Source organism: Corapipo altera, unplaced genomic scaffold (genome assembly GCF_003945725.1).
Source record: "Corapipo altera isolate COAL_440 unplaced genomic scaffold, ASM394572v1 48b, whole genome shotgun sequence".
Taxonomy (NCBI): domain Eukaryota; kingdom Metazoa; phylum Chordata; class Aves; order Passeriformes; family Pipridae; genus Corapipo; species Corapipo altera.
The window spans coordinates 13466316-13489348 of NW_020884884.1; the positions used below are offsets into that span (position 1 = coordinate 13466316).

The 23033-nt window shown below is 47.1% G+C and overlaps 1 protein-coding gene across 1 annotated transcript in view; it reads left to right on the top strand.

Annotated features, from left to right (window-relative positions):
* Nucleotides 1–19392: 19392 nt before the first annotated feature.
* The window catches only part of MDGA1 (MAM domain containing glycosylphosphatidylinositol anchor 1), a 143592-nt gene continuing 139951 nt past the window's right edge, over nt 19393–23033 (top strand). Inside the window, exon 1 of the mRNA XM_027641719.1 lies at nt 19393–20176. Within this exon, the coding sequence (XP_027497520.1) occupies nt 20050–20176 (127 nt within the window). The 5' untranslated portion in view covers nt 19393–20049. The remainder of the gene's footprint in view (nt 20177–23033) is intronic.

The window sequence follows — 23033 nt, forward strand, 5'->3', positions numbered from 1 at the left end:
TAAGAGAATGTGGTGCAGAATTAACTAGAATCCTTAGAGATGGGTGTTCTTTGCTTGTTGCTACCAACAGAGTAGAAGCAACATGTATTTGAGCTTCCTTTGCTGTCTGTCTGTTCCTCCTGCTGCAAAACAGAATTCCCTGGATGTGGAGCAGAGACTGAACTGAGCAGGAACTCTGAGGCTGCCTGTCGAGATCCCTAGTTTGGCAGGCATCTCAGTGCCAAACAGGGCCTCTGTTTTTGCTATGCAGACATTTATCTACCTGGAAATGGGCAGGCAACCCAGACAAAAATCATTATGCACAGGCCTCTAAGAGCCATAAAATAATCAGGATTAAGGCTTCCTGCTGAGTCAGTCACAGGGATGGTTTCTGGGCACCAGAGCTCTGTTGTTACACAGGAATCAGCATCCCAAGACCCACGTTGAGCTCTTGCCAGCAGTTCCAGCCACTTGGAGAAATGTGTTTAACTTCTGCAGTTGGTTTTATCTGGGGGACTGTGGGAAGGGCTGTGCCAGTTCTCCTGGGCGTCTTTCATGATTGGAGTGTGTCTGGAGGGCTCTGGGTCTGTGGAGCAGAGCACATATATTTGGGCACTTAGCAGAATCTACAGGGATATTTTTGTTTTAGTCAAGACAATCATCAGCCTCTGGATAAAGCGGCATCTGTCAGGTTTCACTGCAGAAATATGAATTACTTAAGCAGTTCTTCTCCTTCCCATTCATGAGAAGGGTAGTTTGGAACAATGCCAGCTTCACTGGGGACAATCTAACACCATAAACTGATTTTTCATTAACAATGTTCTGAAATTTCTAATGAGTCTGCTTCATTCATGTTCACTCCAGTTTTGCCCTCTACTTTGTACCTAAGCAGGATGAGTGAGGTGAGCTGGCAGGTCTGCCTGGGGAAGAAGAAAATTTAAGCAATTATTGCAGGAGAATGAGGAGATGTTAAACTTAGATTCATAGGAAAAAGTACTTGAGGAGCTAGTCTGAGATCAGAAACCCACTGGGAGATGACCTCCCCATCCAAGCCTGTTTCCATTTTGTGCAGTGACTCCTTTCAAGAAACTGGCCACTCAAGGGGACCTATGGACCAGATTGACTCCAGAAACTTCAAACTGTAAGTGCATTTGCAAAAAAAACAATCTGCCAATTAATGGCTAGAAAGAAAGGACAAATTAATCGAGTGAATGATTGATTATTAACTACTCTCCCAGTCCTTCAAGTCTCCAAATGCAGTTGCAAGTCCTTTCTAACCCAATCTCCTCATCAAATATTGTCCCTGTTAAAAAGCTGTTGTATTATTTTCCTACATTATTCACGTAGTGAAATAAAAGTGTTGGTTATGGAGTTGTCCCATCTCCCTTTCCTTCTGCTGAAAATATTATTTAACTTAAAGGTGACAGTTACGTAATTTAATCCTTGCCTTTCATTATTAATGAATTTTAGCATGAAAAATGTAGGCATTTTCCCTATTCTGCCATATAGAACACTGGCCATAATTATGTCAGATGAAATTTTTTTCTCCTTTTTTGGAAGAAATATTTATTAGAAACTGTCCTCCATGGTGCTGACAGAGGAAGTTTAAATGGATAAGTAGTTTGTGCCTCATTTTTAGCCTTCTTGTTGGCCATTTTCAATAACAGACCTTTCCAGTGCCTTACAGCCTTTTGGCTTGAGTCCTTTCTGGGATGATGGATCTCTGCCCCCACAAGCAATTCTGATAAAATCAACAAACACAGTAGTGAAGGTGAGCTTGGCTAAATCCTGAGTTCTCTCATGAGTTTTCTCACTTGAGACAAGGCTACAGTTCCTGTTTTACATGTCTGAAATGGAGCATGGAGAGATAATATGCCCATTCACAACATGATTACCAGCGACAGCAGCCTAGAGTTTCTCATGACCAGTCCCCCCTCTTCTCAGGAGACCACCCTCATTTTCACAGCTGCCAGCTCCCCCAGGACATGGAGCTGCCCCCACATTCCTGGTTCCCAAGTGCTGTCTCCATCTTTCCTCCTGCTTTCTGGTGTGATTATATTCACTTCTGTTTGCACACACAGATGGAGCTCAATGGATCCCTAATAGCATCATTTACTTAATTAACATGCAATTAGCTTAATGAATATTTTAACCTCATTATGTAGTTACTCATCTTATCTGTTGCGGGTAAGTCTAGTGCCCAGCTCTGGACTGTTATGAAGACAAGACAAATTAGTCCAGTTCTTCAATTATCTTCAAGAGGCCTCTGTATACGGTTCTTTCTCTCTCCCTTTACATGTTACATCTATGATGGAAGGATTGGTGTTTAAGGAAGCAGAACATGTCTTTTTCTTCATCTTCCCCTGAAAAACTAGACATTTCTTTAGAGATGAGACATAAGCAGAGGGTGGTGATATTGAATTCTTGTAGGTTGCTAGGTGGTGTTTCTGCTGACCTGGTCAGGATAAAAGCACTATCTATGAGACAGGCTTTCCTGGCAGAGACATCTCCCAGCTGTGGGGCTTTCATATTTTCAGCCTGCTGTATGCTGTGGTGGTGTGGTACACGATTGACAGTGGGACAAATGCCCTTCTCCATCATGTTCTTCACGCTCAGGATTTGTACTTCAGCAGAAGCATTATCTGCGCCTTGCAATCATGGGATAGTTGTCCATCAAGCCACTGACCAGCATGTGGAAAACCATCCTGAGGTTGTTTGGGAACAACAATCCTTTGAGCTCAGATGAAGGAGGAGATGGACTCTTGCCCAGAAGTACTGTAGCAGGAATGGAACAAGGAAGGGTGTCTGCTCTTTCCCTCAAGTGATCCTCTTGGATCACCCTCTTCTTCCAGGCAGGTATCTTAGCAAAGTTTGGCAGGAGCCTGCCATGATGTGAAGTTCCCATCACTTCCTTCTCCAGGCAATCAGTTTGTAAATGCAGCTAGGGACTGGGGGAAGAAAGTTTGCTTGAGTCAAGAGTGACCTCTTGAGCTGACTGCAAAGTAATATGAAAGAGAGACTTGCTCAGTCTTACTAGATGGGCAGATATCCTAACAGATCACGTTTTCACTCTCTAACTGGGACACGTGTGTAAGGGAAAATCTTGCTCCCACCATCCTCTGGGAAAAAAACAAAACACATTTCTGTGTTGACTTGTTTACTACTGGCATCTCAGCAGCCCCCTCACTGACTCTTCCTTCTTGTTATGACCTGGGGAAGGTAGTCATGGAGGAAAGAAGGCTGAGAAGTCATTTAGTCTCACTGGGAATCCACATAGAAAGAGAGGAATGGACTTCAAATATCTTAACAAAAAGAAAATATCTCTGGTAAAATGCCATTGGAAAGTTAAGAAAGCAGCGAGTACTATTTCCTTTAGGCTATCCTTTTTGTTGTTTTGAGTCAGCAAGGTTAACCAGAGAAATAGACAGAAAGTTTAGATAACTGGGAACAGCTACAGTTGGGTTTTCAAAGCCTTTTCCACATACTTCAAAGGAAAACAAGCCCTGTTTGCACAATGCATAGTCCTGCCTTCTTAACCTAAAACTGGCTGTGTAGAGAGGGAGAGAAGTGAAATACTAAGGGGGTATTGGCAAAGAATAAGCACAGAAATAATGAGGGATACCTTAATGACAGGAAAGCTATGCTCCCTCCTCCGCAAAGCCAAGGTTCCTATCCAGCAGGGCTGTCACGTGTCCTTCTTGGGTCTGCATTTTTCTGACAGGGTCCACCTCCCTACCAAGGCAGGCCCAGAGCTCTTGGTCAGCTATTTATGTCTCTGAGTCGGCATGTCATGTTCAAATTCTGTCGAGGTATCACCCAGCTCCTCTCCTCACAAAGGAGCAGCCGATTTCAACGAGGTAATGAGCTGAGAAGATTTGTGGGTGTGCATATTGCAGTAGGGCCAGCCCATGCAATCCATGTAAAGAGCACTAAGTCTGCATTATTTGTCTTAATCTATCACTCTTACAGAAGCAGCTGTTACTGGGCCTGAATACTTTATCAACAGGACAAACACAGCTAGAACAGCCATCCATTCCAAAGCCAAGTGGACAGACTTGTATTGCTCAGTGCTGTGACTGTTGAAGCCTAAGAATCAGGTTAACATTCATTTATCCTCATCCTTTGGCTTGATTGAAGCAGCCTTGTGTCGCAAAGTTAGTTTAGCCCCCATTTCATCCTGTAGCTACCATGAGTAGTTCCCTGTTCTTCCCCAGGACTAGGAGGGCCCTGTGTCCTCACTCAAGATGACAGAAAAGTATCTTTTCAGAGACAGAGGAGGTAACTGATAAGATCAATGTGTTGTAGAACTTGAAAACCATGATCTCTGGTTGTCATTGATTTCTGCATTGGGCTTCACAAAAAGTTTCTACTAACGTGGTGTATCTGAGCCAAATTCTCAGCCAGGGTAAGCCAAAGTCAAACAGTCAAGTCACTGACTCCAGTGGACTTGATACACTTCAGTTCCAGGTAAATCTTTTTGCCTTGCAACACAAGGCAAGATACCCTACTATGTTCAGGAAAAGGACTAAGCATGTTGCTGCTGCTGGAGACAAGGCTGTATCCAGCTGGCAGTGTTTGTGCATGTGCCCGGAGGAGTGAATGCCTCCTCTCCTCTAGGTCAAGAGGATAAAGGCTTTCATTTTGGGTGTGAAGATCCCACCATGTAAACTTTTTCATGATCCTTGGGTGTGACTTCAGAGCCATTTAGGTGCAGGAACCTTTTGTGTGTGTAGCACAAATGTAAATCTGACCCAAAAGACTAACTATTCCTTTTAAGATGATTTTTGGTTGTCTTTGTAGAAAGTTCACAGGGATTCCACATTCACAGCTCTGCTCTACATCAGCTGGCAGGCTCAGAAGAGGCCAAGGGCTGGTACCCTCACTGCTGGCCCTGGCTGGGGGATAATGGCAGAGCCCTGTGTAAGAAGCCGTTCTTCTCCTAAACCCTTGATATAGAGATGATGAGAGGACTTTTTTCACCAGGGCTGTCAATCCAACACTTTTCAGCAGCAGGAATTCTGTTTAGAATAAAACAATAGACCCAAAGTTGATAATCAGATGTAAATTATGTACCAGTATGCAGAAGGCAAAGATAAGATTTGCATAAAATGTTTGTATGACAGTAGCTAAGTATCCCTAATTTTTTCCCAGAAGGTGTCGAAGCACAGAAAACAATAATTTCTTACCCAGCTCATCTCCCCTCCTCTACCACAGCCCTCAGCCTGCAGTCCTGTATTTGAGGGCAGACCAGTTCACCAGAGAGGTGCCTCTTCCCCTTCCACATGCTGGAGTGAGCAGCCTGCTGCAGGGAGGCTCAGGTCAGGCTTGGTGGCAGAGACAGCTCTGTTGGTTTTCCTCCTCAGGAATCTCTTTTCCAGGAGGGGAAGTCATTAGCTAAGAAGGTGAAATTATTTGCTACTGCCCTTTTGTATTTACAGAGCTTGTTCAACAACTGCTCTCTGTGGAGCCTAAAAGAGTCTTTTGAGGATAGGAAATGTCTCACCAACTTCAATCCAACAGCTAAGTCTTCTGTAAAAAAAGCAATCCAGGGTGCCAGTGCTGGCATAGTTCCTCCTCTGCAAGCAGGCAAGAGTTTCTCACATGGTGGGGTACACTGGATATGTGCTTTGGCCAGTCTCCAGCTCAAAACACAGCTCTCCTGCTTCCACTGTCTTGTCGGAGTTTGGCCCAGTGTTAGTCAGGGATTGGAGTGTCTCCCAGAGCCAGTAGGGACTATTCGCCAGTGCTAATGTGTAACCTATAGGTTTAAGTGACTTAGCCAAATACTGATGCTTTGCAATGTGGCTGCTGCACATCCTTTGGTTTGCAGGTGGAGACTACAGGTCTTCCCCATGAGTGTAAGCAAAGTGGCTTCAATGTTAGTGTCCTCAATGGCTGCTTCTCGTGTTAGCTCAGGACTTAAGGTGTACCACTTGGAGGATGCCAATAGCACCCTTGCTTGAAGACTGTAGAGATCCCTCCTGTATGATGTCATCCAGCCACACTGTGCTCATCAGGGCTGGCCATGTTTCAGACACTGAGAAAGCCAGAGTGCAAGGAGAAAGGGTGCTCTTAGGATGCAGGGGCTGCACGACTCATTTCAAACCCTGAAGCAGTGTCACACAAATGAAAGAGAGAAACTGGGGTTCCCCAGAGACGCCTGTACACACATACACAGGTCTGACTCATCTCTGGCTGCCCAGGGGCCCTTCTGTCACATGGAAAAAAGCTGAACTGTGTCAGTTGCAGCAGCGGCTGCAGCAGCAGCAGTGCCCTGCTCTTGTAATTCACTGCCATCTGCTTCTCCCAGTCAGAATCTATAGCTATTTTCACCCCACCAGACGGTTAAAAACATGCTCTGATTTTTGTCTTCCATGCAGTATATTATTTACAATAGTTCTGGACCAATCTCAGCTGCAGTTCACCAAGGGAATTGTAAGAGTAGTCCCACCTTTCTCCAACTCCAGCTCCAGGTATAAGCTATTTTCTTCCAACAGTTATTGATATGTGTAAACATGGCCTCTCTCTTCCTCTCTTTTTTTCCTCTATCTCTCTCTCCAACTGCATGTGAACCAGGGCAAGACACAAAAAACATGATGCTTGTAAGAGATTAGTTTGCATGACACAGCTGGACAGCTTTCTTAGAGAAGGCTAGATATTGGGAATTCAGAATTTCCCCTTCATCAGTGATTGATTGTCTCTGTGTCTTGGGGGATTAGAATTCTGCATTTTGAGTCACTCTTGGCAAGTCTAAAAGTAACAAAAATGCACCTGTGACATGAAATCAGGCCTAAGAAAACTTATCATTTCCTTCCTTGGCTTCATAAATGTGCCTATTTCACTTGTATTGCTGGTTACTTCATTTAAGACATACAGGGATTGTGGCCTTTTTCATCACAAAGCACTTGATAAAGTACTTTAGAGAAGTAAGTACAGTGTTTGCCCAGGATGGACAGAGGAACACGGATTAACTCCTGCAGTTGTGTGCCCAAGACCACAAACCTTCCATTAACCGATATTGTCTTCCAACAACTCTGATGACAATGTTTTTGTATTCTTTCTGCCATACAAAATATTTTTAGATTGGTATTAACCTGTCTGTGCTTATGTAGGTGGATGCATATGTGTGTGTATATTATTACCCTTGGTATTAACAATTGCAAAATGTACCTGCTCGATTCACTTTATAAACAGCAGAGAGTACAGAACATCAGTGAGCTCTGTGCTGAACACAGCATAGGCTGTGTACATAGGAGGAACAAGGAATCGCAGCTATGAAGAATGTGTAATAATGCATTCATGTTATTGCTTTTAAAATGTAACAATGAGGTTACAATCTGTTTCTCTTTAAAGGCCCATTTCAATTCCCCTACAATTTTGTCCTGCGAAATGTGTTTGGCTTGAAAAAGACCAGGCTGGCTCTGAAAGTAAGGGAGAATATTTGTGGAACATCTGAAGGAGAGCTTATCAAACAATATTGGAGCAGTATTTTATTAAAGATTTAACCCCTTTGACATTTTCATTTTTGTTTACTGTTTGTTCACATCCTACTATCTCACGGATATACTGTTTATCGTCCTTCAGATTTTCCGTATCATTAATTCTGGCTGGAGGCTCCAGCAATAGCTGCATTTGAAAATACTAGATTATAATTGAAAGAAATTATTAATGATTTTGTTGATGTCCTCTTACTTTCTTATTGATTTCACTAAAAACCATCAGCTTGATAGTATTCCCATGGAGCTCAAACGGGAAGGGGGCATATGTGTGAATGTCATGATTCCCTGAAGTTTATCTGTGTGTGCTAAGGGCACAGAAGCCCTCTCTTGCTTGGGGTAAGCCACCCCCATTCCCAACACTCCCCTGGCACAGTGAGATTGCATCATGTGTACTGGCTACAGTTTAAAGGGCAGAAGAATTTGTTTTATACAGGATAGCCCAATTATCTGCATCCTTACATTTAAGTGGGAGGCTACATTTGCAGCTACAATATAATGATTCCAGGTTCGGCTTTGCAGATGAGAGTTTCTCTACCTTACTACAGACAGGGCTGGTTTCATGCACGGGCAAAGCTCTGGGCTGCCAGATGTGGGAGCCTGCCAGGGTCAACCAGCAGCCTGATTTGCCTGAGCTGGAAGAGGTGGGATGGCTGCAGCTGCAGCAGGCATGGGCCAACTGTCCAGCCTTTCTCCCACAAGCTGTGTGGTATCAAGGTGATAGAAAAGAAGAAACACATCCAGGGAGGGACCTACTCTGCTGTTGCCACGCAGTTGAATTCTGCCTGCCCAAGGGTGAAGTGAAAATCCTTGGGCTGCAAAATTAAATTTTACCTACCCTGCTGATAAGCCTTGAGTCAACTCTGGTTTTAGAGGTATCTTCACCTTCTTCTAGTTTGACTACAAAGAGAGGCCTATTGAAAGATTGATTTTGATCCCTATTAAGAAAAAAAAAATTAAAAAAAGGAGAAAGACAACAAAATTCCTCTTGCTTCAAGATTTTATATTTAAGTCTTACTGACAATACAATATTTTCTGAAAGTGTTACTTGAGGAGGAATATTTTTAATCTAAAATCCTTTATGGTACATTCATTGCAATACGTTTGCCACTTTTTTGTCAGCCTCTCTGAGTCCAACATAAACAAATTATCCTGCAAAATCTTAAATAAAGGTAGGTTAGACACTGCTTCCGCAAGAAGTAATTTGCTAAATCAGGGATGATAAATGTAGAGCTGTGGTTTGAAAATGAAATGTGATTCTCCATCAAGACAAACAAGGGGGGAAAAAAGTGCTTATATTAGAAATTTTTATTGGTAATTTCTTAATCAGCCAATGTTCATTTTCCAGAGAGAAAGGCATCTATTTGTTCCTGTAAAATATGTCTGCTGTTTTCAGGGGCTCAGAGGTACATGGAGAATAAAGAATATTTAGCATGAGACACCTCACACAGGATGTTTGGAGCAGGGATGAGCTCATTTCCTGTTAGCTGTGGTGACCACACTCCATGTTATCCCCAAAACGATGTGTGCCCAGGGCAGTTGGACTGAATCATCAGGCACAGGGAGGCACGTTTCACCCTATTTCTCCCTCCCTGCCCCTTCCTATCAGCCCTTCATATCTAACCCCACTGGCTTCCTTGCAAGGGCAGGACTTTACGGGAATTCTGTCAGGATGTTAAGCAAGAGGGGGGGGGGAGTGCCGAAATGTGGGATGGAGAAAAATAAGGACTGACTGGGCAAAAAGAAGGGGCAGAGCTGCTAGGTCCTGGAGACCCTGCCCAGCCTCTCTCCTCAAGTCTCCCCTCACCCTACCCATGGCCCAGGACCACACTTCAACCCAAACAGGGGCCACCAGTCCCTGCCCCAGCAAGCAGTGCTTTCTTACATGCTAGCTTTCCCCAAGTTTCAGTTGTCTACTTGCTTCACCATCTTTCCAGCAGTCCTTGCTTCTCTTCCCATGCTTCAAGCTGCCCCAGCGTCCCTCTTTCATCCTTCCCCCAGACCATTTCCCACCCCCGCCTTTCACTGTCCACTCCATTAATTCCTGAGTCAGTGCTGCCCTGATTCGCCACAGCTTCTCCCTCTCACCTGGATCTTGCTGGTTCCTCCAGTCCCTCCTGAAGCTGGGTGGAAGGGTGGCACTGTCTCCCTGATGTCCCCTCCATTCTTGATGCCAAAGATGAGGAAAAATCAGAGTAGAAAAATCAGAGGCATCTATTCCTTACTGCCAGCATTATATGCCATGAAACCTTCCAGCAAGTCAGATATTGTGGTTTACGGGCAAATCTGAGGACTGCCGTAGAGCTGTGAATCCAATCCCAAATGTGTATTGTTCCTTCAGAATACTGGTTTGTGCATCCTGATGGAATGTGGCACTGCTCTATGTGAAATACAAATGAATGGTTTATTATTGGCTTCTCAGAAATCAGTACAGGAGGTTGTTTCTCACAATGCACTTTGATTAGAACAGCAGATCACACCTGTAGTGTTTCCTTCTGTCTCTGTAATCTGTGAATGATTTGGCCCATCTAAAAATTATGCTATTTTCTGCTAATTTTACTGATTGACATAGCCAATAGGGAAGGCTGTTGTTGCTGTTCAAAACCCTCATCTGATTTTCTTAGGGAAGTTTGGATGCAGGGGTTGGTTTAGCAAGGAGTGCTTCAGCCTTCAACAGAGGGCAGCCACCTGGGGAGCTGCATGGAGAAACTTCTTTGGAAACACACAGGCTGGATGTGCAATGCTTAAGACATGAAGTGACATGTGTGAAAATAGTGTAGCCCCTGGTGAGCTCCTTGAGGGAGGTTGCAACAGAGGGGATTATGTTTTTAAGCTTTAAAAATGTGCCACCTATACCATAGGTAAGTCAAGCCCTATTTTGACTCCTGTATTTGGCTTTACCTCAGGCTGACACTCCCCATCTGTGAGGTACCAAGCAATGATGTATGGTAGAGCTGGCTCAGTGCAAGGTCACCCATCAGGACACGTGCTCAGCACATCACTCTGTAAGCAGCAATAGCCACAGCCATCAAAGTCCCTGGCTTTAGAATCAGGCTAGCATGATTAGCTCTTTTTCTTCTGAGGACTAGATGTAACTGAGAAATCAATCAAACTTCAACCTCTGCCAGCCTATGAAGGGTGGAGGAGGTGGAGATTCCCAGCAGGTTGTATGATCTGTCATTTCTTCTCTGGTCTGAAAGACAGGGAGAGGAGAAATGTCTTTGCTCCACATTGCCGCTAACTTTCTTGGCATAATGAGCTAGCCAGCTAATAAGCAAGTAATTATACATTGGAATACACAGTTCAGTGGCAATGCTGTCTGTCTGCAGCCATGCTGAGAAATGAGGCAAGAAAGTAGTCTGTTCCAGCTCCGCTCATCTCTCTGCCTCACTGTCTGAGTTTGGGTGAGTCACACCCTGACTTTGTGTTTCAGCCCCTTCCTCACACACAGGAGTGCTCCTTCATACTCTCTTTTGATCAGGGGTGCAATTCATGACTGAGACAGCTATGCCAGCAAAACTCCTCTATGTGAGTGCAGATTCATTTGTTACTTTGCTTGGGAGCAGTGGGTAGAGGGGTGATCCTGTCAAGAACAGCTCTGCTGATAAACTACGTCCCTACCCGTAGTGCTTCAATGCTGCACAGCACTCGCACACCTGTATCGTGTCCCCATGTAGCCCCCGCTCCAGCTTTTCTAAAATGATTAGAGCGGCTCCAATAAAAAGTATGTTGGTAAATGTGGTTGGTATTTCTATAATTTCCTCCCAATAGGGTTTTTTTGTTAAATTCTTGTGTATAGCATCTAGTGTTACTTAGTTTTACAGTAATGGCTCTTCTGACTCTGATTTGCTGTACAATTGTGTTATAAATAGTCATGTTAGGTTGAAACAGTCTTTCACCACAGATTTTCTAAAATGGATCAAGTTACAGAGGAAAAACAAGGATGCTACTGCACCTTAAGGATTTGAGAATATTAAAGCATAGAGGCAACATGGAATTGTGTTTTGGACTCACCCCAAAGGTAAAGAGAAAGCTGCAATCCTTGGGGGAGGGAGAGGCTCTTGTGTTTCAAAGCATCCTTTCAACAGGCACAGTTCCAAACACTCTCTCTTCTTTGCACATTTCTCTAGCAACTTCTGGATTTGTGCAATGAATTGTCTAAGACATTTTGAATTGAACAGGCTGTAGTGTATCACTGGACAGAAGGGAAAAGGATTTTGTGTGTGTGTGTGTACATAGAGGTTCACACATAGATAAAAATCACTAGATTCTTGTGTCAAATACTGAAGCAGTGGCAAACAACACCTGGAAATGAAGAGGCAATAGTAAGGGTAGCTCATAGACTATATACAGCAAGGAAACTATTCTGCACAAGTTAACCATAGGGACTTTATTACCAAACTCACTTAGGAAGCTAAACCTTGTGGCCTACTTTTCCACCCTGGGCTAGATCTGAGTCATGAGAAGACAGTGGCTTTTGGATTAAATCAAAGGGGCTAACTACCCTTGACTTTTTTTGTGCTCAACCTTTCTCAAGACACATGGACTTCAGGAATCCAGGTTTCCTTAAAGTCATGCATGATCAAAACACTGAGATGAAACAGTGTATGTACAAGTGGTATCTGTGCAGAGACTCTTGATGAATGTACTTGAGGGCTGAGAGACCCAGACTTCTCACCGATGAGCTCAGAGCATCCTCCCTCTTGGGACTAAGATTTGCAGCACTCTATCCCTCCAGATTTCATCAACTTACAGACCCAAAGCAGGGAAGGTCAGTAGCACTAAGATGTGCATTGCTCAGTAAGGTAGCTCCTTGTATTCTTTCCTTAAGCCTGGAAACCTTCTGATGTATTCACCTGCCCCCCTGAGCTATAGGTAAGAGCAGAGCAAGGTGTGACAGTGAAACAGGCCATAGAAGTTATTTTTACTTAAGACTTGAGTGTCCACGTCCATCTTTGAGTACCTCTGGAGGAGATAAGTACCCTGGAGACACTATATTTTCAACAGGAACTCTAGTCCCAGGATTTCCAAAACTCAGGTCAAAGCTGTGCTTATTTATAATCTTCCTGGAAGGAGTCTGGCAAAGGGAAGATGGGTCAGGCTAGGAGAGTGTATTTGTGTTAGTGAAGGTAAACAGCACTCAGCTGAAGAGCTGCCAAAAAGGGAGCAGCAGGAAGCCTCTACCAGGAACTAGGCTGACTCGGGTATCTCCAATCATAACAGCTGGTGATGCCCAGGTGAGCCTGGGGCTGCACACCCATTCTCCCAGGTGGAACAAAGCCTGTACCCACTGACTGCCCAAGCTGTTTGGATGGTGGCAGTGCACGTAGGCTCCTGACAGCTATGGATTTCAAATTTTTTTCATTGTCATGTGTGTTGGGTCTGGCTGAGATGGAGTTCATTTCCCTGTAGCAGCCCTCATAGTGCTGTGCCTTGCATTGGTTGCTAGGAAGGTGTTGATAACACACCAGTGTTTTGGCTACTGCTGAGCAGCATTGACCCAGCATCACCACTGTAACATTCCTTCCCCAACTGAGGGCAAGATCCTGCAAGGGGACACAACAAGGCCAGCTGACCCAAACTGACCAAAGGGATATTCCATACCACATGATGTCAGCTCAGATATAAAAGCTAAGGCAAGGAGCAGGAAGACAGGCATTCATTGTCTCCAATGGCTGCCTGCTGAGGAACCATTACACATGCTGAAGCCCTGCTTCTCAAAGTGGCTGACCATCGCTGGTGATGGGAAGTAGAGAATAATCTGTGCTATCTTTTGCTTCACTTTTGTGCATGCAAGCTTTCACCTGGCTTCTGCTTTAATAAACTTCCTTATCCCAACCCATGGGTTGTTTTCCATCTTACTCTCTCTCCTGTCCAACTGAGAAGGGGAGAGTAATAGAGCAGCTGGGTAGGCATCTGGCATCCAGCCAAGGTCAACCCACCACATCATGTTACAGTGAGAGGCTGGTGGAAAGCTGCACCACTGATGAGCACTGTATGGTTCCCCAGGAAGGAGGCATTGAATTGGATGTTCTTCTCTACAGCTTGCTCATCACACTGTTGAATCTTTCTGTGACTGGCTCTCCCAGTTCTTGTGTTCTGGGATTGCGAGTGAGGAGAGATTTGTCAGAAAAATAGTTTTCTCTGCAGCTTCCTTTTTATATCCAAAACAAAAATGCTCAGCTTCCTGAAGTGAGGTTGCCTCTGTCTAGGGACAAAAAGGAACTGAGGAACTTCTTTTGTGTTATTTTAAGTCATTGTGATGCTAATAGATCAGCTTCCCAAAACCGAGTGTGGCCACTGGACAACTAAACTGAGGAGGTACCAGCTGGGGTGTTTTCTTGCCACCGAGAGGCCTCAGGGCATGTGAACCCACAGCCTTACCTCACTGCTCCCACAAAAGTGACTCTGCAGGATGGCTTCCTCCTCATGTCAGGAAGACATAATGTGCTGTCTATGGCCAAAGTCCGTCTCCACCAAGGTCTAAGCAGGAAAGTCCCATCTGACAGTTGTATGACCCAATCAATCATCCCCTTGCTGTGAGCTGTGTTTAAAACCTCTCATGGGAAATTCAAGTAGCACAGTCTCCTGGGAGCGCTGACAACTGGTTCAAACACAACCCTCTGTCTGAAGGCATCTGCTTCAGGAGTAGCTCCTTTACCCTCCCCTGCATCACCACCTTCACCACAGGGCAGAAATCACATATTTCAGATCATCAGCCTGGCACTGACAAAATCTGCAATTGATGCACCCTTTGCTGGTGGTGGCAGAGGGCACAAACAGGGGAGAATCATGCCCAAACCCTTTGTATCTGCTCTCTGTGAAAAAGTATCCCTCTCCAGTGCAATCTGAGAGATGTGTGCTAGGAGAGAGGGCTGAGGCAATGAAAGGAAGTGGAAGACAGGGAGAACAAGTTCCTTTGACCAGCACCAGCTTGACATTTTTTTGACTCAGTTTTTACACATGAAAGGGAGGGTGGGAAAGAAGAAGAAAGTATGAATTTAGAAGGAGAAGTAGGCAGAGAAGAAAAAAGATCAAAGAAAAGGTGAAACAGGAAAAAGATGCTCCCAGTGATGCTGAGACCCTTGTCTGTGCCCCTATACCAGCCCAAAGCTGTCCTAAAGCACAAAAGCAAAAAAAAAGCCCAGTAGGATCTCTGGAAAACTAGATATATAGGCTAAAAGGCATAGAGATTGGTAGAAAACGTTGAGTTAAAAGCCTGTGGGTTTAGAGCAAAAGTGGGAGAAGGAGGGGGGAGGGCATGGGGTGAGCACTTGAGCAAAGGAAAGAAGAGTGGCCACACATTGAGATAAGAGGGGCAAAGGATTGCAATGGTTTCAAATAAGCCTTAATCGGGAAATGTAGGTTTGTCAAAGTGTAGTTGGGTAAAGGCAGGAGGCAGGAATAGCAAAATCCAGTACAATAGCAATCAGCTGTCAGAAATCCCAACATGACCCTGTGGCTAACTGCATCTGGGAGGTGCAGGGAAGGAAGGGTGGTAAAGCTCTGGTAGGTCTTGGGTGAAGAATAGAGATGGACTCCCTCTTCATCACTCCTCTCTGTACTAAACACTATCTGTGATGAGGAGAGCTAATCAAAAAAGCAGAGAATACACAAGAGGCTCAGAAGTACTACTAATGTTGTAAAATGCATCTAGGAAGAAAGTGAGCACGGCATAGGTGTATTCCCTGGAGTGGAGATGAGGAGAACTGAGGACAGCAAAGCAGAACCCCTGGGATTTATAACCGTGTCTTGTCATGCTTCATACTGGAAGCAGGAGATACCCAGGAGGATCTAGGACAGCAGCAGCACCAGCCTGGTGTAATGAATGGTGGGAAGCACTGCCCTAGGCATTTTTTTCCCACAAAGAGATTCTGACTCTAGCACTTCAGAATGGCAAACTAGGATTTTTTTTTTAGTATATTTTTTATAGTTTTCCTACGAAGACCAATTAAACAGAAGGAAAACAGATAGTGGACAGTTTAACTGCATCCTATCACTGTAGCTTCACCCATGCTTTCCCATCTTCCCATAGTTTGTGCATTGCAGAGTACATGGTGCTGTTGCCCCTCGTTTGTAATGGTTTGATGGGGCTCCCTTTCCTCACACACATTGGCTTTCCCTTCCCTTTCCCATTTTCCCCTCTTTGGCTCTTACTGCTCCATCTCACTGCCTTGGGTTGGACACTTGCCCCTGCTCAGCCCAGCTCAGCAGCATCACAGGGACAAGCCTGTAGGCTCAGGTCTTTGATGCAAATCTATGATGGAGTCATTCTTGGATGTGGTGCTGAGAAGAAAATGAACAGGAAAGAGGGGATAGAAATGTCAGACTACAAGCTCAAAAGATCACTGGGGCCCAGAAATAGTTGCATCATCCCAGAAAAGAGATAAATGACAGACTGAACCAGACTACAGCATGAAAACATTGACACAGAGATAATTAATGTTGTTACAACTGGACCTTGGCCTCACATGGTTCTTCAATCACCTCTTTCCTGATGTCATTGTGCTATATATGATTTGCTCCCTTTGAACATCACATCTGTCCCAGAGACTGTCTACCTCTTAACATAGATGTGAAATATAGGTGATGTAGTATGTATAAATATTTCAGAGACAGGACTCATTTGACAAGTGGGGTCTTGAGAAGCGACCAGAGACACTGACTCCCAGATAGAAAGATGGGACAAATATGTTCTGCAGACACAGTCTGGGGGGAGGAAAGGCATCCCTCATCTTTGCTTTTTGACAAGTAGAATCACTACAGAGTATGGTTTGCCTATGACAAGTAGTTTGCTTAGTAAGTGTGCATAGGAGTGCTGCCTTGCTGTCACCCACTGAAAACTCCATAGTTATGAATGCTATGATTTATCAGGCCTCAAGCAATAACTATTAATTACCTTATTTAGCAAATGCAGTTAGGTACTTGCGTTTTGGCAGCATTTTTTTCCACTCAGAGTATACTTTGTCAGTTTACTTTGAAATTCATCTTTCATAATCATTTGAGCCAGTGAAACATGAGCATGTTCATTGAATGTTAACACAAAAAAGGGGTGTGAAGCACACATTTTTTGATTTTTCTTTTTTTGACTCATTAGCCAGATATGTAACTCATACTCATTCAAACACTGAGGCACTATTCCATAACTTAATGAGAATCCCTGGAAAAAAACAGTGGAAAGGCTACAAAATGCCAACAAAATATCCTTTTTTCAAAGTTATGCACAGAAAAAAACAAGAGTCTTGTCTCCATGTTGCCATGTTGGTTGATTTTTTTTAGTTACTGTGAAGTTTCCTGGATCTGCAAACATTTCTACATCTCGTTTTCCTTGTGTTGCTTTCAGCCTACTTCATGGATATGTGGACAATTTTGCTTTGTTTCGTCATTGTCAGCTCCTGCTTCTCCCTATGCCCTGGCAAAGGCGTTGCTCCACCTGTCCCCTCCTGGTGCTGGCTGCCTCCTTCTACCTATGCGCCCTTTATTAATGTTGCCACCACTCACCACAGGAAGGATTAAATCCTTCTCAGATAAGGGTTTATTGTATTAAGGAATAAACTTGATCACATCAGGTGCTTTCACAAGTGCCCCACTCCATCAGCTGTGGAAAGGGCATCTCAGAGGGCGAAGCCCACAGTGTCTTGGCAAACGTTCCCTTAGCTTGGTTATAGGAAAAAAAAATACAAAGGGAAAAAAAGCCCCAAACGACCACAAAACCAAACAAGGCAGTCTTATACTGGCGGTATCCTGACAAGTGATAGAATAGAGCCCAGTGGGAAATCGCCTGCCATGCCTCCTCCATGCAGGGATGCTGGGCACTGGGGTGAAGCTGCCCTGTTTGTATCGCCGCTCCCCTCCTGCTGCACGCTATTGCTTTTTCTCTCTCGCTGAGCACCATTTACAATAGGAATAACTGCTTACTAATTAGGGGCTATATCTATTAATTGCTTGTTTGTTAGAGCACGACTGAGCAGGCAGTCGCTCTCTCTAGGCCATATCTCTTGATATTTTTTCCTTTCCTTTTTTTTTTTTTTTTTAATAAATTACGTTTTTATCAGGGAGTGACTTGTTCACACGGCGACTCAGTGCCTGCCGCTTTCCCTCTGGGTCCCGCACCCCTCGCCAGCTGCCGTGGGGAACGGGCATGGGTGCAGAGCCGCGGGACAGGGCCGGGAGCGCCCGGGGGCAGCGTGCCGAGCCCACGCGTGGCCGAGGCGGGAGGGCGCGCAGTGACCAGCCCGAGGGAAGAGCCGGAGAGGACCCGCTGTCGCTAAGGGACACCCGCATCAGCCCGTCCCTGAGAGCCTCGGCAGGGCCAGCGCCGGGGAAGAGGCGAGCCGGAGCCGGGCTCCCGGGAGCAGTACGCGCCCTAAGACGGGTTTCCACGGCGCTGGCTCCGCTTGACGGGCTGGGTTTACTGCTTCGGCCCCGGGCCAGGCATGGGCGGGCTCGCCGGCGAGCAGGTCTAGGCTCCCCAGAAGCAGCGTTTTGTCCCTCTCGCAAAGCAGACGGAGATAGTGATGGCAAAGCAGCCCCCCAGTGCCGGTGACGATGCTCGCGGCTCGCGCAGCTTCCTCATCCTCTTCCTCCTCCCAGCCTCTCGCTCCGAGCCCTGCGAGGTGCGGGGAAGAGCGGAGGCGGCATGCACAGCTCCCCGGCTCCGAGTCTCATGTACGAGCCTCTCACCACGGCCCGGGGCCGGCAGTCCGGCGGGTACCGCGGCCACCGCAGCCTCGCACCAGGCTGGGGGCCCGTACGGCACCCCCGCCTCGCCGCTCTCTGGCAGCATGCACAAGGCAGCCCCGCCGGCCTGCAACCTACCTGGGGGGGCCCAAAAACTTTGCTGGCACCAGCCAGCGCCGGCATAGGAGACACTGGGCAACCTGAGCTGCCCCCCGCCCCACCCCTTCGCATCTCAGGTCCCAGCCGGGAGAAGCCGACCTTGCCACGAGTGTCCTGAGGATGGGGGTACCCCGGGCTGACGACCGATCTCTCGCCCGAAGCAAATCCATTTTTCTTCTCAGCCCTGCGGTGTTGTCTATAATTGGGCTGGGGCGAGGGGTGGGGAGGCCCGCAGAATTGGGCAGGAGGCTGGGCTCTCCCCAGCACGGCCGCTTTAATTGGCTCCTTTTTCTTTCTTCTTTTTTTTTTTTTTTTTTTCCCCCTTTTTTTTTAACCGAAGGGGAATGAAACGGTAAGGAGGGGAGGGGAAAAACCTGGAAAGCCAACAGAGAAGAAAATAAGGCGCAGCTGCCAGAGCCGGCAGGCGTGAGGCTACCTCGGGGCAGCCCGGCCGGTGGGCGTGGGAACCCCCGGACGCCCCGTCGGGGACCGGTGGAGCGGAGCGCCCCGGGGCCGGCTGGGGAGCGGTGACGCTCCTAGCAACTTTTGCAGGAAATTTTGGCGCTTCAGGAGAAAGCGGTGGGGCAGGGACCTGCCAAGCGGTTTTCAGCTGGCATCTGGCAGGAATAGTCCAATCTTCTCCAGCTTCTTATCTCTCCTCGTCGGCTCCCTTCCCGCTGCAGCCCGTTAGTTCCCACTAGGAGCTCCGGCAGCCGTCGAGGGAAGAGAGACACGGGCCTCTCTACAGCCGCAAATCCCCTGCGAGGCGGGCGGAGCAGGCACACGCGGAGGCAAAGCATCCACCTGAGGCCGGCACACAACATCAGGGAAAGTTTTGTAGGGAGAAGGACCTGGCAGGCTGGGGAGGAGGCGAGGAGAGCCGGGCTGAGCTGCAGGCGAAACGAGGGTGCGTGGTCTGTCTGCTCCTCGTTTGCTTCTCCCTTCAGGCTGGCTGGGGCGATGCAGTGCAGCTGGGGGAGCTCTTGGGAGCCGCTTTAAAAAGAAAAAAAAAAAACAAACCAAACACAAAATCCTTCCTGGATTTGATTAATTACAACAATCCCCTCCCCAGAAGATCTGGAAAAGAGGAATCACCTATCCCTCCCTCCGCCTTTCAGCAGCTGGCTCCTACCCCCCACCCTCGCTTCCCCCCTTTTTCTCCACCTCCTTCTCCTTCTCCCCGTCCGCTTCTGGGGCTGCGGCCAGAGCCTCGCTAGGAGGAGAGAGGGCGAGAACTCACTGAAGTTGGCCCCAGTTGGCAGCACTTTGAGTAGCGCGGGACTTCGGGCAGAGCTCGGCAGCTCCTGCTGAACAAAGGAGCCCCCTTTCCCGCGGGGGCTGGGGGATAGCGCTGGGCTGGCCCGAGCCCTTCTCCTGCCCTATCCCGGCGCCAGCCCAGTGCCCCCGGGCTGGCCTTTCCCTGTACCCCGAGTACGGGCGGGGCTGCCTGTTCGCCTGGAGATCCTCGAGCAACCTGGCGAGGGGAAGCGGGAAGCGGCGCTCCGCGTTCCTGCCCTCCCTGCCTCCTTCCCTCACTCTCTCTCTCCTTTTTTAATTCCTTTCTTTCTTTCTTTCTTTTTTTTTTTTTTTTTTTTAAATTTTACCCCTAGGCGGCCCCGATTGGGGGGGGGGGGAGTCCCTTCCTCCGCCCGAGGGACGCCGGTGCCCGGCGCGGAGCGGGGCGCATGGGGCGGTGTTTCGGGAGGCTTTCGGCTGCTCCTTGCTCCCCCGCCGGATGCTGCCTGAGCTGTTTTGGCTGTTTTTCTTCGCCGGCGATGAAGCCTCTGCCTTGAAGATGGACATGATCTGTTTTTTATTCCTGTCTCTGGTGCCGGTGTACAGCAGGGGACAAGGGGTGTACGGTAAGGGACCTGTCACGGTCGCTGTATGCGGAGGAGGGCGGAGGGGTTGGGGGCGAGGGCACAGACAGCAGCGGTGGGATCAAAGTTAAAAAGCACCTGCAGGAGAAAGTAAATGATGCCGGCGAAGCTCGTCGCAGCCTGAGCGGAGAGATTGATGCAGCAATAGGGCTTCCAGCGCCTGTAGCTACTTCATAATTCCTCGCCGTAACCTCTGGCCGCCTCCCATATACGAGTCCGCCGACATGGCACGCAGGGACCGCCAGCGGGGCTGCTGCCGGGGGAACGACACGGGCCCCGGCCCTGCCTCCCCACTCGCGTGGGGACGCCACGCTGATGTCGGTGGGGGCGGCTCCGGGAGCACCTCCGAGTTGCATTTTCTTTGGGGCAAGGGGAGGATGGAGGATCCCCTCCCCGCCCTGCGCTTGCGGGTTTGCTTCCTCGCAGGACTACCGGCACGGCGAGCACAGACAAGGGCGGCCGGCGCTGCCCCGCGGGGCTCCGCGTCGGAGCTTCGGGGGTCTCCTTCCCCTGCTACCGCGGGCAGCCCGCTCTCCGCTGCTGGCGCGGGGGGCGGCTCTTCCCGGCTCGGCGGGGCCGGCTCCCCGCCCTGCCCCGGCTCCCCCTCACTCCCCACGGCGAGCCCTGCCGGGCGCCCCGGGAGGGGCGAGGCTGATTTTGCACCCTATGGAACTTTGCTGCTGATTTTCTTCTTAAGGTGATGGAGGTGGGTGGGTGGTGATCTGTGGTAGAGCTGATGTCCGGCTGTTTGATTTTTTTTCCATCTTTTACTATTATTATTGTTGCGTTTACGGAGCTTACTTCCTCTCCTTGTTTGCAGGCAGGGTGGCAAATGGCAAGCTCGGATGGTCTTCTCATGAGAGGTCTGCCTCCCGCAGCCCCTTAGTGCGAGGGCAGAGGTGGGGGGATGGCACCCTGTGCCACCGCCGAGCACAAGCTTAGGCTGAGAAAGCACCCGGAATTTACGTTAGCCAGCCGTGCAGCCCCCCTTTCCCTCTCCCAGCCCTCTCTTAGTTCTTGCTTTACAAGATCTGCATTTCCAATACACTGGGAAAAAATAAATAAAAGCAACCCACAAGTCTTGTCTCTCATAACAAGCCGGCTTTATCTTGGCTTACAACTCAGTTGTGCGTTGCTGTAAAGTCCTCCTGGAAGGCATGCCTCTGCCTCTAACAAGCCAGGCTCTCTGAGCTCTGAAGAGAGACCCCAGTGAGAGAATCCAGCCCCCCCGCTCCCTCTTTTTTTAACAGCACGCAGCCAGTCTCTTGTGTGAGCTCTGGCAAAGATCAGTTCAGTCTCACTGACTGTGGGTAAGTCTTTGTAGGTCACTTTTTAATGATGTATTTCTTTAATGGAAACAATTCCTCCTTTCTCCTTGAGGGCTGGGGTGTTAATTTGAGTTTGGGTCTGTTTTGTAAAATAACCATTTTAAATAGAGGGCGTTTAGCTTCCTTTATTTTTTTCTTTCTTCCTCTCAGTATATGTGTTTTCTCCCGGTCTGCGTGTCCAGATGAAAATTGTATGACCCTCAGAAGGCTGGAAAGATGAGGAGTAGAATGAGTTTGTGGTACAGAAACCTGGTCAGGGCATGTTATTTATTCCTTTAAAACAGGTAATCTGCTTTTAGCCGAACTTATATTATTTCACTTTAGTGTTCTTGCTGCTGAATAGCTGTCAGTTGCTGTAGAATGGCCTCTCAGCTCAGGATTGTAGCAAGAGGGACAGAGCTTAAAACCAGGTTTGCTTAAATGTGCTTTAAAAGGTTGCCTGATGTATTTTTTCATCCACTTCAGTGAACTTGCATTTGACACAGTTGCTGCTAAATTAGATCTTCAGAATAACTTACTCATGTTTTTGTCTTTTTCTCTCACAGAGAGATTGGAAAAACTGTGTACAAAAGAAAGCACATATAGAGACATACACTAAGATGAAGCCATTCTTTTGAGCCAAAATGGTACACTACTTGTATCTGTTCTCTTACTTAACTACACAAAGGGGAAACCCAGTCTCTTCTTTCCTCTCCCCACCCCTACCTCTTCAAACTATCCAAAATCAGGAGCCTTAATACACAGCTGTCACTGAGCGCAGCCCAAGCAGTGTCTTGTGGAATCAGTACACTGAATGGTGGCTGATAGTTTTCATATTGTCTTTCCCAATCCTGTCTTCAGTCCACTAACCTGTGCTGTTTGCATGCCTTGTGCAGCCAGCACTGTTTCTTTGGATGCAAGATTGCTGTTACTGATGGGTTGAGCAGAGCTGGATTGATATGGTTATATTTGCGAGGATAAATAAAGCAGGATTAGAAATTAGTCCTACTACCCCCCCCACTTGGATTTTTCCTAAATCTCTCACCACAGCTTTAAGCAGTACTTGACCATTCTGTGTTGTGAATGTTGATCTCACGTGGCACCAAATGTAGAAATTATGAGAACTCAAGTGTCATGGTTCAGATCCGTTTTTCTGCTTTGAATATTTATGTATGGCAGTGGAGATTGGGGGAGGCATCTATAGGGGTCTATAAATATATTTTGCTTTAGCAAATCTCCTGAGATTAAATCAGATTAAACAAGATAAAGTATCCATGTGATGTACCCTTTAAATAATACACCCACATGGATGTGCACAAAAGACCTCTGTCTAGGAGAGCAGAGTTGTTGGAGAGGTTTATTGAGATGAATGGTATAAATAAAATGTGTATAAGGGCGTTTCTGGGAAAGGAGCATTTACAGTCGAGGTGCAATTTAATTAGGAGTCAAGGTGCTTTATGCCTGCTACCTGAAGAGGCTTGTTATATAAATTGGCATTTGTTGTAATGACTGAAGTGTGTCTGAAACCTTCT